General features: G+C 33.4%; 1 protein-coding gene across 1 annotated transcript in view; it reads left to right on the forward strand.

Annotated features, from left to right (window-relative positions):
• LOC133176772 (uncharacterized) overlaps positions 1–12,630 on the forward strand; it is a 92,254-nt gene extending 79,624 nt beyond the window's left edge. The window contains 11 exon segments of the mRNA XM_061311843.1: positions 623–728; positions 1,291–1,451; positions 3,763–3,814; positions 4,113–4,197; positions 4,315–4,383; positions 4,532–4,591; positions 5,362–5,409; positions 5,565–5,684; positions 7,817–7,918; positions 11,233–11,336; positions 11,561–12,630. Of these exon segments, the coding sequence (XP_061167827.1) occupies positions 623–728; positions 1,291–1,451; positions 3,763–3,814; positions 4,113–4,197; positions 4,315–4,383; positions 4,532–4,591; positions 5,362–5,409; positions 5,565–5,684; positions 7,817–7,918; positions 11,233–11,336; positions 11,561–11,732 (1,079 nt within the window). The 3' untranslated portion in view covers positions 11,733–12,630.
• Positions 12,631–15,191: the final 2,561 nt, after the last annotated feature.

Here is a 15,191-nt window from a genome sequence, read left to right on the forward strand (position 1 = left end):
TGACAGTGACATGTGGGTGGCAAAAGTTAAAATCAATTCAGAAACATGTGTTTCCAGTTTGTATCGTAATATAATTATCAGTATTACAAAGTAAGTACGTAAGGAGATATTAACCTTTCTGGTGACTGATAAGCTATTATTCAATAAGCACTATCTTCACAGGAATAAATCTTTATGAAAAACAAATGATGTTATACATCAATTGTGATTTTGTTTTTTCTTGTCAAAAGTAAATTCATGTTTCTCCAACTCTTTCACAAAGTGACAAAGTATTTTATGCACTATGTTTTTCGGATTGAACATGGTCAGCATTTTTGATCATATGTATGTATAGGATCCATTTTCAGAACAATGCAAGATTAGGCACATTTTTGCAAAATGCCACAGTATCCTTAATTTAAGAAAGTTCTCATGGTAGTGTGTGAAATTATGTTTATCAGAAGAAAAAAAAATGCACTCTAGAAGTTTTATCAATTGTTAATGCAGATATGGTAACATTATGTCTCAGGGAAGTTTTATCTATATGCATGTGTATAGGAAGTCGTGCTAGTCTAGTGTTATCACACAGCTGGCCAACATTTTGCATGGTGTATTATGACTGGAAAATGTTCATTTATTTCAGACGAGTGGGTAACTTACATACTGGAGAAAACTAAGTCAGGGATAGCCTATCTGTGGTCGGCCCTTGTTACTTGTCTACTACTACTTCTAGGGATAGTGGTGTATTTGTAAGTATTAACAAGATCCTTAAATACTCAACCATTAGAAACATTCCAAAGTGAAAGTAAACCTAATTTTCACATCTATTTGTTCTTTAATACTCATCAACCTTAATGATTTTTAAAAAAATGCGTATTTATCACACAGACAAGTATATACTTTACTTTGGCTTTTTAATTAATACTTGATTAAGAAAATGTAGTGTATCCAGTGTTTTAGCCATGCAGTAGTACATTTACTTCACTTTGAGATTGAGTTGTTGATATCTATTAAGTAACTTGTCAAGTTTTATTTAGGGGCATGATACATGTATAAGAATCCTGCAATACAATACATATTTCACAATACAGTGGTTGCAATGCAATAGATATTACAATATTTTTTAAAGTACAAACTTCAAGATTAATGCCAAACTGAATTTAATTACTGAAATATATAGGATATTGTCCAAACCCTTGTGTTTTCATTGCAGAATTGATCATGACAAGTACATGAAATGCATGCAAATATTGCAGATTTTTTCATTTCTTTATATTGAACTGTAAGTTATTTTTTGTATATTTTTTCCAGAGTGACATTTTGTGTTCACATCATAACATGGACTTGGGGCAAAGTCTCAATGGTTGTCAAGACAAAGTTATTCAAAAAATATTTTGATAAATATTCTACTTCAACCCAAGAGTCAGGGTCAAGAATAGGACTTGAAGCAAATATAGAACTTCCTGCAACAGGTACAATAGTGTTTACTCTATTTATTTAACCAAAAGAAAATATATATATATATTTTAAGGGTGGGTGGTTCGTCGGCAAATTTTAGTACGTAGCTCAAATTTTTCTTCCTTGATAAGAAAAAGTTCAAACTTAATCAAAACCACGAACTTCAACAAACCACTAATTCAATGAGAAAAATGCCTGTGTAAGGAAATTTAAGAGTTGAGAAGGTTGCGGTTGCTAATTTTACTATGCACTGTTTATGTATGTCTCCTGATGGGGAGGAGACATATATTTACTGTGATTGTCTGTTTTTTCACCTGTCAATTCTGCATGTAACAAATTGTGTCTTAGATATAATTTTTATTATAGCCCCAAATGAAGTTTGGGGGATACATATATAAGAATCACCTTGTCTGTCTGTCCATGTAATTGTGTCAGGGGTATAATTTTGTAATGGAGAAACATTGGAAGCTCATAAATGACACAAAGATTGCCTTTGATTTTAGGATCTTTCATGACCTTCACCAAAGGTCATACCAGCAAGTTCAAGATCACTGGCTGAGAAAGTGTAAAATTTGTGTCCAGTTAATTACTGTCTAATGAAAAAACATTGGAAGTTGATATGTGAAACAAAGATTGCTTTTGAATGACTTAAGTGTGTGTCATGATCATGTTCCAAGGTCTTTTTGGCAATTTCAGGGTCACTGGCAGAAAAAAAATGTTAAATTTGTGTCTGGTCCATAAGTTCCCCATTGAGAAATACTGGAAGTTCAAACTTCACAAAAATATTACTTGTGTCTTGAAGGTGTGTCATGACCTTAATCAAGGTCATTTGGCAAGTTGAAGGTCACTTTAATAAGATATACTTGGACACTTAAGAAAAAAAATAAAGTAGGGTAGGATGGAGCCACAGTGAGGGTCCTACATTAACGTTACTTGTCAACACTGACATTGAAATTTACTTCTCCGAACATAACTTTACTTGATCAAAAATATTTCAATGAAGAACTATTTGACAACTGAAAAATTTTGTAAATTAAAAAAAGAGTCTATAATTTATTCGCTGAGACTGTTTTATGAGTTCATGACACATATTGGATATTATGAAATTTAATTGTAGCATCCTCTCCTTTTTCATCTTCAATTTAAAAACAAAAGAAAATTACTCACTGAAAAATCACTTGTCTAATCAGACAAGTGCCCAGCAATATTTACTTGTCTGTGAAAATTTTCATTGGTAGCAGACAAGCAAACAATTGTTAATGTCGAGCCCTGAAATAGGGAATCATATTTATACATGGGACTATTTAAGACATTTTATTTTTTTTAAAATCTTCTCAAGGACCACAATAGAACCCCCAAGTTGTGTGAATTCATTTTTTTTAGCCCACCAGAGCTGAAAGCTCAAGCGAGCTTTTCTGATCACATTTTGTCTATCGTCTATTTGTCCATTCATCTGTAAACTTTTCACATTTTCAACTTCTTCTGTAGTACCACTATGCCAATTTCAACCAAACTTGCCACAAAGCATTCTTGGGTGAAGGGGGTTCACTTTTATTCAAATTAAGGGCCACTACCTCTTTCAAGGAGAGATAATTAAGAATTTTAAAAAAAATGGTGGCATCTTATAAAAATGTCCTTCTAAAGAACCACTGGGCCAAAAGAGTTGAAACTTATGTGAAACCTTCATTCTTTGTTCAAATTATGACCCCTGGGGATAGGATGGAGCCACAATGGGAGATCAAAGTTTTACATAGGAATATACAGGAAAAAAATCTTTAAAATCTTCTTCTCAAGAACAACAAAGCCATGATTAGTCATATTGATATTGGAAGCATCCTCAGGTAGTGTAGATTCTAGTTAGTTCAAATGACGACTCCCAGAGGTTGTATGGAGCTACAATGGGGGATCAAAGTTTAATATAGAAATATATAGGAAAAAATCTTCAGAAGTGTTCTTCTGAAGAACAGCAGACCATGATTAGTCATATTGATATGGAAACATCCACAAGTAATGTACTAGATTCTGGTAAGTTCAAATCATGACCCCGGAGACTGTGTGGGGCTACATCTTTAAAAATCTTCTTCTCAAGAACAGCAAAGCCATGAGTAGTCAGCATCCTCAGTTACTGTAGATTCTAGTTTGATCAAATCATGGCACCTGGGGGTAGGGTGGGGTCACAATCGAGATACAATGTAATATGTATAAATTGTTTTATTATCATATGATGTTTTCCTTCTCTTTGCAATTTTTTCTAAAAACATAATAATTGATATGCAGAATTTCAGTATAAAATGTACATGTACATTTTCTCTCTATTTCATGTAGGTGAAGAGGCTATGCAACGGCTTCTAGCTTGTAAGGGAAAAGACCCATATAGGTAAACACAAGACATCGTTATGATCCTTTTTAAATTAGTTAACCTGTAAAATTGAGATTTTTAATTTATGCTGTATTTTAATTTGTCAGCAGCTTATTATCATAGATCTTTGTAAAAAGAAAATGAAATGTTCAGTTTACTGTGAAGGATGAAGACAAAGATAGGATGAGCAAACTCATTCCATTTCACTGTACATAATGATTATGATAAGAAATTTATGATTTATTAATTTAACTCAAAAAAATACATACACATAGTTGTAATGTAGAATAATATTTTTGTTGGTGTTTTATGACAGCATTTTAGGATTAAGATATGAGGTTACTGATGAAGAAATAAAGAGATATTATAAGAAGCAAGCTGTGCTAGTCCATCCAGACAAGGTAGGTTATGATATATAATAATCCATGGAACAATTGTCCAGAATGTAGTGGTACATGTACCTATTCATTAGAGGTCAGAATAATGGTATTTTAATGAATTCTTCTTTTTCCTTGTAGAATACTCAGCCGGGTGCTGAGGAGGCCTTTAAGATTTTGGGACATGCCTTTGAATTGATAGGTGAACCGGTAAGTTTGGATTAAGTGTATATATTTGACACCCTACATGTACCTTCAATGGATCAATCAATATTCATAAATCTTTCCTCATTATAATTTGAAAAGCTTAAGCTTGTGAAAAATTCAAAATAAAGTGTCATGAATTGTGTGATTCCAGGAACAACGTAGAAAGTACAATTGTCAAATGGAGGAAGCAACTCAAGCTGAAGCAGCCATGGTAAAAAGGTTTTTTTATCCATAAATTGAATAATTTTAAATACTTTCTATAGTGAACATTGCCTAAGTTATATCCCTTTCATAATATTTCAATGTTGAAGGTCTTAACAGAAAATCAGGGGCAGTGCTTAGTTTTTGTGATGTAAACAGATATGAAATATATATTACATATTGCCAGCTTATTTGGTCAGATGAAAAAAAACAGGGAGAGATTAAAGTCTTTTTAATTTGATGTAATTTGGCGAACAAATTAGTTGTGTATTATATAAAGTAGTTAATTTTGGATGCAATAACCTTAATTTATAGATTAACACACTTTTTTTTTTGTTCCTCTTTAAAATCTCGTGAACTTGAAATATTTAGCATCCGCTAAATTTTATTTTCTAAAATTTCTGGGGTCATGTCTATGGCTTTTTGACCTTCAGTGCAGGAGAGTGCTCTATTTGCGATAGCAGAGTACTATACATATAGTAGAATGTATGGATTTGAGGGTGTAGGTGATTCAACTGTAGAGTTATTATTATAAATATGGTTCTATAAGTCACTATCTGCTTTATGACAAACTATAGGACCAGGTGCAGCTATTGTCAGTTAGTGACCATTTACACACTTGTCATCTACTGATTAAAAAGTGCTTCTGCTCAAGGAATCTGATTTGCTCAATTTAACATTTTATAAAAAAAATTATTTATCTTAGTGTCCTCTGAGTTGATCTAACATTCATTGTTTTGCTGTGACTGACAAATGATCATTTTGTATTTTTCTTTCCAGAGAGAATTTAATGACCTACTTGCAAATCTCCACGACAAGATTCAAGAGGTAGGAATTGCATCATAATTACCTAAGCTGTTTCTTAAGAGACTTGAAAACTTTATATATATGTACTTGCATAATAGAGCCTGGTAAAACAACTCACAGATTAAATTTAAAATCTGAGATAAACTTGTGTCCAAAAGCTCAGTTTGAAATTGTAGGCAGCCAATCTGATGCGTTGTGATAATTGTGGAGGGAAACACAAGAGAACGCCTACTGACAGACCCTGGTACAGCTCTCGCTTCTGTAAACGGTGCAATATACGACATTCTGCCAAAGAGGTTAGGATATAACCTACTAGCTACATATGTCAGCTTTTAAATTTAATGTTTTCAGACAATCATTGAAGTTCAATTTTTGATTGCTGATTTTCATAATTTACCAATGAAATAAATTATCTGTACTCATCAGTAAATATTTTTAGCTCACCTGAGCTAAAGACCTAATTTGTCTGTTGTCTGTCATCATTGTTGTTGGTGGCACTGTCATTGCATACCTGCCTACCCTTTCACTTTTGGCGTAATTCTTCTGCTTTTCATCACTAAATTTTGCTATTACACCATTAAAATCAATTTTATGCTTTTTAGGTGTCAGACTTAACAGTTGTGTTATTTAAAGTAACGAACTACTTCCGAGTTCAAGTACGACCTACATATATGCATAGGGAAGATACATGTATGTAAAACACTTCGTAAATCAAGGGAGGTATACTTTAATCACGCAGTTAAGCAAATGATTTCTCGAAATTAAGCTGGCTTCCTAAGATAAACATGCAGCAAATGCCATAAATTTGGAAGAAAAAGCAGATGCAAATACATCAGAAACTGATAATATATGTGAGAGTTTTTGAGCTACACATAGTAATATTTCTCGGGTTGTATCATATTAGGTATTATTATGCTTCCTGTAAGTTTCTCTCTATATAATAAATACCCAGTTATTTTCACATAGTGTTCTAAGATTTATGTAGCATAAGCATACTATGCCGAAATGGTGCATGGCTTCTTTTTCTGAAGAAGAATCCAAATGTATTCTTTATGCACTTCCATTGTGTTTTCCTAAGGATTTTTCAACACACTGACCGTCATCGTATTTGAGTATTACCATAATTGTGGGATTATTACGAGATGCAGAGTCAATCCGATAGTAGAGTCAAAGTGAACCAACATTTTTTAGGTTGAAATGAAATAAATTCATGTTATTTAACCCAGACAGACCAGTGGGGGTACAATGTAAACAAATTGGAGTGGCATACCTTTCTCTCTTATAATGTAAAGTAGGATATTTTTTGTGTGGAATGATTATTTTGGGGTTTTTTTCCAATTTTTCTTATGGTATACATAATAAATAAGTGTAATAAATATAATTTGTGAAAAAATATTCAACAAACCATGGGTGATTTTTTTTTAGGGGGGGGAGTGGGGGTGTCCTGTCCACAAGTACATGTGGTTGTGATATGAAACAAAAGTTTTACATAAATAAGTGGTTTGAAAACATCATATTATATACAGTGTACAATATAGAGTCTGATTTATATTATATAAAATTACAATGAGAAATGAAATAGGAAAAAAAAGAGAAAAATAAAGCCTTTTCCTCTAAATAATTCCATAATTAGGATCTAGATTACACCTCTGCCAAAAGAAGGGTAGGCAGGTCTGTTTTCATAAACTTTCCACATTTTTATCTGCTTCTTCAGAACCAATGGGCCAATTTCAACCAAACTTAGCACATAGTATTCTTGTATAGGGGATTCAATTTTGTTCAAATGAAGGGCCACACTCTCTTCCAAGGGGAGAAAATTAAGGATGAAGAAAAATTGGTTGGGGTCATTTAAAAATCTCAGGTACCACTGACCCAAAAAAGATGAAGGTTCCTGACATAGGGTAGATTTAAGTTTGTTCAAATCATGACCCCCACCCCCCTGGTTTAGGGTGGGGCCACTAAGAGCAATCAAAGTTTTACATGGGAATGTATAGGAAAATTTTTTAAAAATCTTCTAGAGAACGGCAAAGCTATGATCAGTCTATTTATATTGAAACATCCTCAGGTAGTGTAGATTCAAGTGTATTCAAATCATGACCCCCAGAGGTAGCTAGGGTGGGGCAACAATCAGTGATCGAAAATTTACATAAGAATATGTAGGAAAAATCTTTAAAAATCTTCTTCTTAAGAACATCAAAGCCATAATTAGTCATATTGATGTGGAAGCATCCTCAGGTAGTGTAGATAAAAATTTGTTCAGATCTTGACCCCTGGAGGTTAGGATGGGGCATAATGTGTGATCCTAATTTTACATAAAAATATATGCGGAAAAAATCTGCTGATGATGAACAGAAGGGCCATAGTGACTCAGGTGAGTGTTATCACCCATGAGTTTCTTGTTTATGTTTTTTTTTTTGATAACTTACAGGGTGATGTGTGGGCAGAAACTTCAGTATTTGGATTTTTATGGCATTATTTTGCATGCATGGAAGGAAAGATATATGACATTACAGAATGGGTCTCTTGTAAGGTAAGTTTACATTGGATTGAAACTTGCAACTTTTTATGGCCCATCATGAATATGGTATGGGCATATAGTGTTTGTCATTTCTGTTTTCCGTCCATCTGTCCCTCCTTTCCACTTAGCTCAGTTTCAAAGATGTTTTCGAGATATTTTAACCAAAATTTATACATTGATACATATTGATTAGAGCTATTCAACTGTGGCATAATTTTTTTTTACCTTGACCTTCCCTGTGACCTTGACCTTACTTTTCATTATCTTGTGTTTAGCTCAGTTTTAAAATAATTATTCAAGATTGTCTGTCTTTCCATCTTTTCATCTTTCCATCTGTCCATCGCATTTAGCTCAGTTTCAAAGACACTCTTTAAGATATTTTAACAAAAATTTATACATTGATACATAACATTTTATCAAAACTCATACACTGATACATATTGACGAGAGCTTTCCAACTGAGGCATAGTTTTCTGATCTTGACCTTTCCTATGACCTTAACTTCACTAATACTCATTTTGCTTTTAGCACAGTTTACAAGTAACTGTTCATATTTTCACCAAAACTCATAAACTGATACAAATTGGTGGGACATTCAACTTTGTTTTAATTCTCTGACATTGACATTCCCTATCACCCTATGACTTTGAACCCACTTTTTGTCATTTTGTTTTTATCATGGTATAATTAAACAGTTGAAGATGTTTTCATCAAACTTTATACAAAGATACAAATTGATAAGAGCAATTCAAATGTGTCAAAAGTTTTTGACCTTGACCTTTCCTGTGACCTTGTATTTCACTGTTCCTCATTTTGCATTTATCTGAGTTTTAAAGAAACTGTTAAAGATATTTCTATCAAACATCATACAATGATACAAATTCATTAGAGCTCAGAAAATTGACCTTCTACAGTTTGAATTGTTTTGCATTAAGCACAGTTTAGAAAACTGTTTCTGATATTTTCATTCAACTTCATACACTAATACAAATAGGTAAGAGCTATTCAACTGTGTTATGATGTTCCTTATAATTTTGACCTTCCCATGACCTTGAACTTCACTTTTGAAGATTTCCTAATCAAACATCACAAACTCCATACATCAAAATATTTCTGTAGAGTGTTTTTACTGTACACACTTAAGATATCACATATATATTTGCTAATATGACATAATGATCTTTGAAATAAGGAGATTTTATTTAGATAAATCTTAAAACAAAGAAGAAAAATACATTTCTTTTTAGATCACCTGAGCTGAAAGCTTAATTGAGCTTTTCTGATCACAATTTGTCCCACATCTGTCTGTCCATCCATCTGTTAACTGTTAACATTTTCTACTTATTCTCAAGAACCACTGGGCCATTTCAACCAAACTTTCCAAAAAGCATCCTTTGGTGAGGGGAATTCAAGTTTGTTCAAATGAAGGGCTAAGCCCTCTTTCAAGGGAAAATAATTAAGAATTGGTGAAAATATAGTGGCATCTTTCAAAAATCTTCTCATGAACCTGAGCTAGAAAAGTTGAACATGTGTGAAAGCTTCATTACATAATGTAGATTCAAACTTGTTCAAATCATGACCCCGGGGTAGGGTGGGGCCACAATGATCAAAGTTTCACATAGGAATATATAGGAAAAATCTTTAAAAATCTTCATAAGAACCACTTAGCCTGAACATTTGAGACTTATGTGAAAGCTTCATTAGATAGTGTAGATTCAAATTTGTACAAATCATGACCCCTGGGGATTGGATGGTGCCACAATGGACTATCAAAGTTTTTTATAGGAATATATAGGAAAAAGTCTAAATTTTCTTCTCAAGAATGGCAAGGACATGATAAGTCATATTGATATGGAAGCATCCTCAGGTAGTGTAGATTCAAGTTTGTACAAATCATGATCCCTGGGAGTAGGGTGGGTCCACAAAAGTCAATCAAAGTTACACAAAGGAATTTTTGGGGAAAAAATCTGCTGATGTAGAACAGCAGGGCCAAGTTAGTGACTCAGGTGAACATTGTGGACCATCGGCCTCTTGTTAATGTTGCAATACAGTTGTTTTATGGGTGGGAAATGTTCTATGGATATATTCCTAGTTTGAGACTGGATAGAAATTTACAGGAAATGATATGCTTACTTTTAAAATTACATATATGTTCATATATACTAATATGTACATAGATTTTCTGATGTTTAGCTCACCTGAACTAAAAGCTCAAGTGAGCTTTTCTGATCACCTGTTTTCCATCATCCATCCGCCTGTCTGTAAACTTTTCACATTTTCAGCTTCTTCTCAAGAACCACTGGGCCAATTTTAACCAAAATTGATACAAAGCATCCTTGGGCCAAGGGGAGTTTCTAGGGCCAATCCCCCTTCGAAGGGGAGATAATCAAGAAAAGACAAAAATAGGGTGGGGTCATTAAAAAATTTTCTTCTCAAGAACCAGGGCCAGAAAGCTTAAACTTAAGTGGAAGCATCCTGGGGTAGTGTAGATTGTAAATTGTTTAAATCATGACCCCTGGGGGTAGGGCGGAGCCACAATAGGGAATCCAAGTTTTACATTGAAATATGTAGAAAATATCCTTAAAAATCTTCTTCTCAAGAACAACTGGGCCAGAAAATCTGAAACTTTTGTGGAAGCATCCTGGGGTAGTGTAGATTCTAAAGTGTTCAAATCATAACCCCCAGGTGTAGGGTGGGGCCACAATAGGGAATCCAAGTTTTACATTGAAATATATAGGAAAAATCTTCTTCTCAAGAATCACTGGGCCAGAAAAGCTTAAACTTTAGTGGAAGCATCCTGGGGTAGTGTAGATTCTAAATTATTCAAATCATGACCCCTGGGGTAGGGCAGGGCTACATTAGGGAATTCAAGTTTTACATTGAGATATATAGGAAAAGTCTCCTTCTCAAGAATCACTTGGCCAGAAAAGCTGAAACATATGTGGAAGCAATCTGGTTAAATTCTAAATTGTTCAAAAATCATGACCCCTGGTGGTAAGGTGGGGCAACTTTAGGGAATCTAAGTTTTACATTAAGATACATAGGAAAAATCTTTAAAAATCTTCTTCCCAAGAACCACTGGGCCAGAAAAGCTGAAACTTAAGTGGAAGCATCCTGGGGAAGTGTTGATTCTAAATTCAAATTATGACCCCTGCGGGTAGGGCGGGGCCACAATAGGTATTACAAGGCGGGGAATCTGGTGAACAACAGCAGGGTCAAAGTTACTCAGGTGAGAGTTGTGGCCCATGGGTCTCTTGTTTTGTATACAGATGGACTACTTTTAGGATATACTAATCTATATTTAAATAGCCCTTTTTTATATACAGAAAGACTATTTTAAGCATATGCAGCCGAATGCCCACCATGTGTTTTACAGAATTGCTACTGAAGGAGGACGAGCTCCAAACAATAATCAACATGGAAGATCAGGGTAATTATGGCCATGTTTATCACACTTGATTCAGTTTGATGAACTCGGTACATAGATTTCTGTCAAGTTTTAAACTGATACTAGTACAGGTTGCTGTATTTGTTCTGAAAATGTGAAAATTAGATAATATGTATTTACAGAGAAAGCAGTAAAACATGTCCTTAATTTATTTTACACAAAACTTTAAAAACTTACTAATGAATTTGATACTTTCCTTATTTTAGTGAAGCAGATTTAGAAGACTTTATAAACCACTTATTTCATCAAGCAATGAGCACAGAACAAAATGGCAATGCTCAATGGCAACCTCCCCCCTCACAAACTCAGCCTCCCAGCCAGAGCTGGGGAGCAGCCAATGCAGCAAAGAAAGGCCGGCGTAGGAAGAAAAAACATTAGACACAACACTGCCTTAATTAACTCTTCAGTCCTGTGTATGTGGAGTTTTTTGTAGCATTCTTGTCTCATTCATTTTAATGTAAACAAAGGAATTGTTGAAGGTTTCACTTTCTTTCTTTGAACATATCAGTTTATTGTCACAGACTAAAACTGTTTTTCATTCGTTATCTTCATGTAGAAAGCATAAAGCTGAAACACCTGATGAAATGTTAAAATACTATAGATCTGTGTAATAAAGTTAATTCACTGGAATTTTGTATGTTTATCAACTTGCAAATTTCATAAAGATGCTAGTGACCGTATCTTAATTTTTTGATAATAAAAATATCTTGCCATGTATTTCATAAATTTAGCAAATCGGTGCTTTAAGAGGGATGTAATGAGGTGCCAAAATGGGCGAACAGTGAATTACATTTTTTTTAACATCAGGCCTAAAATACTAGTACCGTTACTAGGGTACTTTACCTGGATCATGATCTATTGATAGAGATGGACAAGTCCTACAATGGAAAATTCTTGGACATAAGTACATATGTATCCTGACTTATTGCTAAGCTTTTAATTCCAGATAACATTGATATTGGTGTATTATATCAGAATGCATTTCAGCTTTTACAATTATCATCATTAACATAAATTTACTTCATGATCTAAATACTTGCAAACTTTATGAATGAAGAAAGTTTATCAAGATCTTATAATGTATGAATTTGAATGTTGTACCATATACATGTACCAGTGTTATGTTGATACAATGTGTATTTTGAAGACAGACAGATTTCTTGTCTTTTTATTACAAATAGTTATAATGCTGTATATGAGATGGTAACATCTTTTCTGTTTATTTCAGACGTACATGTATTTGACAACAAACTTAAAATAAATTTAGGTAAATGATGATTTGATTTGTTTCATACTGTATGGTAAAGGTGCAGTGGCCATAGACTTATGGCTTCATCTTTTTAACCTAAACTGTGAAAATATGAAATTTGTGACAATGTTTCTTTGTTTAAAGTTTCTATGTATTGACATTGTGATTATTACTTTAGCAAGATGTAAAATGCTAATCTTTAATAGCATGATAATATTTTCGCAAAATTATGTTCAAAAAAGGTTTTGAGGCTTAAGTATACAGATGTATGATCAATCAAAGCATCTCCAGCCAAATACACAGTTGCATTTCCGTATCTTGCACATCAATATATCAAATATATATGGATATGTGGAAGTGAATTGGAAGTCCTGGTCACCTTTCTTTGTATTTGGACCTCAGTGATTCCTCTGCTTTCTGTTTTATCTCATTTCAGATAACTAGATACCTACCATTTACATGTGCTTTCAATATAAAAAATATATCTCCCATCATAAGTTAATGACAGTATAATATGATCAATATCAGAGTTACAAATTCTGCTCTCAAACAAATTGTAATACCTGGTTTGCTACACGACTTGTCAAAAAGTTTGATGATCCATTTAGCACTATACACTACCAGAACATTTGTTTGATGTGAGACTATGCCTTTCTTGAACATAACATTCATCAAGGTGAGCTTTGTAATCTTTGATTATCTCTAATTTTTTTTCTGAATCAGTGGCTCTGAAGAATTTTGAATCAAACATCCATTTTCCATATTTTATTATTTCCCCTATGATGTAAAAAATTTTAATTCCTTTGTGCAGTGATGCTGCAAGGGGCACACCTGAGCCTCTGGCTCAGGTGACCAAAAAAGGATTCTAATCAAGATTTCAAAAGAGTACTTTCTCTCGAGTCTCTTTTGTAACCCCTGCAAACAAAGTTTGGGTGGTAAATAGGAATCGCCTTCTCTGTCTGTACCTGTAATCTTGTCAGGGCTACAACTTTGTAATGGAGATTATTTGGAAGCTCAAACTTGGTAAAAAGATTGTTTATGAGTTGAGGGTGAGTCATGACCTTGATCAAAGGTCATTTTAGCAAGTTCAAGATCACTGGCAGAAAAAAAAATTTTAAATTATTTTATGGTCTGTAATGTTGTACTGGAGAATCAGTGGAAGCTCATACTTGGTACAAAGATTATTTATGACCTAAGGGTGTGTCATGACCTTGACAAGGATACTCCAGCAAGTTCAAGGTCACTGGCAGAAAAACCATAAAATTCTTGTCTTGGCTATACAATGTAACTTTGTAAGGCAAAAAAAAAAAAAAAAAGGAAATTCAGTTATTCCCATTTTCATACAATAATTTAGGAATGACTCTAATTCTTGGCCAAATTATTCGAGTATAACCTGGTTTGGGTAAGTTTACGCTTTATAATCCGCGAAGCTTAAGAGATCACGTATAAATTTGCTAATATGATGATCTTTGAAACAAGGAGACTTTATTTAGCTACTGGATGGGAATTAGGGATGGCAACGAATATTCAAACATTCGAAAATTCATTTGATGAGCCTGATATTCGAATATGAATTTAAGATTCGAATATTCGGAGTTTTTCAGATTTCACAAAAAGAAGTACAACGTGTACAATGATTAATAAATTTTGATTAGAACAGTGCTGGAATTATCCCTGTTTAATTTACTAGCGATCAATTTCGATCGCCTGGTTTCTTTCACTACTTTCTTAGCTTATAAATCTACTAAATAACATGTATTTTGTTTTGAGTAAGGTGTTAAAGAATTGTACAATAATGCTTTATGTATAATACAAAATGTACTTTCATAGTTTTTATTAGTTATAGATACGATCGGATCTAGAATGAGGACAACAAATGAAATCTAATGTCTAAAAGGCGTGAAGAGTATACTTATCAAAATAAGATTAATTGATCATTGAATGAATGTCCAATAGAAATAATCTGTAATTAATATTGTAAAGGGCTTAATTTCAGAATAAATGTGTAAATTACTTATCTCGGGTTGTAGATAATCCTGAATATATGAACATACATGTAATCCTGAAGTTTATATTCATTATTGGGATATTAGTAAATCACCTAGGAAAATTGTCTATGGAAATATTTGTTTACATTGTATCAAAGATTATAATCATATCTCTTATCAGGCAGATAATTGTAATTTATACATATTGAAATCTAAACAGTATACCGTTACGACTATCTTGCCTTTTGTAAGACGACTGGTTCCTCAGTTGGAGCTACTATAAAATACACGTTTCATTTGTTAAAATTGTCCATCTGTTAACTGTTAACATTTTCCACTTCCTCTCAAGAACCACTGGACCAATTCAACCAAACTTGCCCCAAGGCATCCTTGGGTGAGGGGAATTCAAGTTTGTTCATGATAAATGAAAGCTTCATTAGATAGTGTAGATTCAAATTTGTACAAATCATGACCCCACAGAGACAATGGACTGTCAAAGTTTTACATAGGAATATATAGGAAAAAGTCTATATTTTCTTCTCAAGAAGGATAAAGGCATGATTTTACAATTTTTTCCAGTGACCTTGAACTTGTCCAATG

This window comes from Saccostrea echinata, unplaced genomic scaffold, assembly GCF_033153115.1.
Source record: "Saccostrea echinata isolate AGI-Se365-2 ecotype Australia unplaced genomic scaffold, CSIRO_AGI_Sech_v1 ptg000081l, whole genome shotgun sequence".
Classification (NCBI taxonomy): Eukaryota; Metazoa; Mollusca; class Bivalvia; order Ostreida; family Ostreidae; genus Saccostrea; species Saccostrea echinata.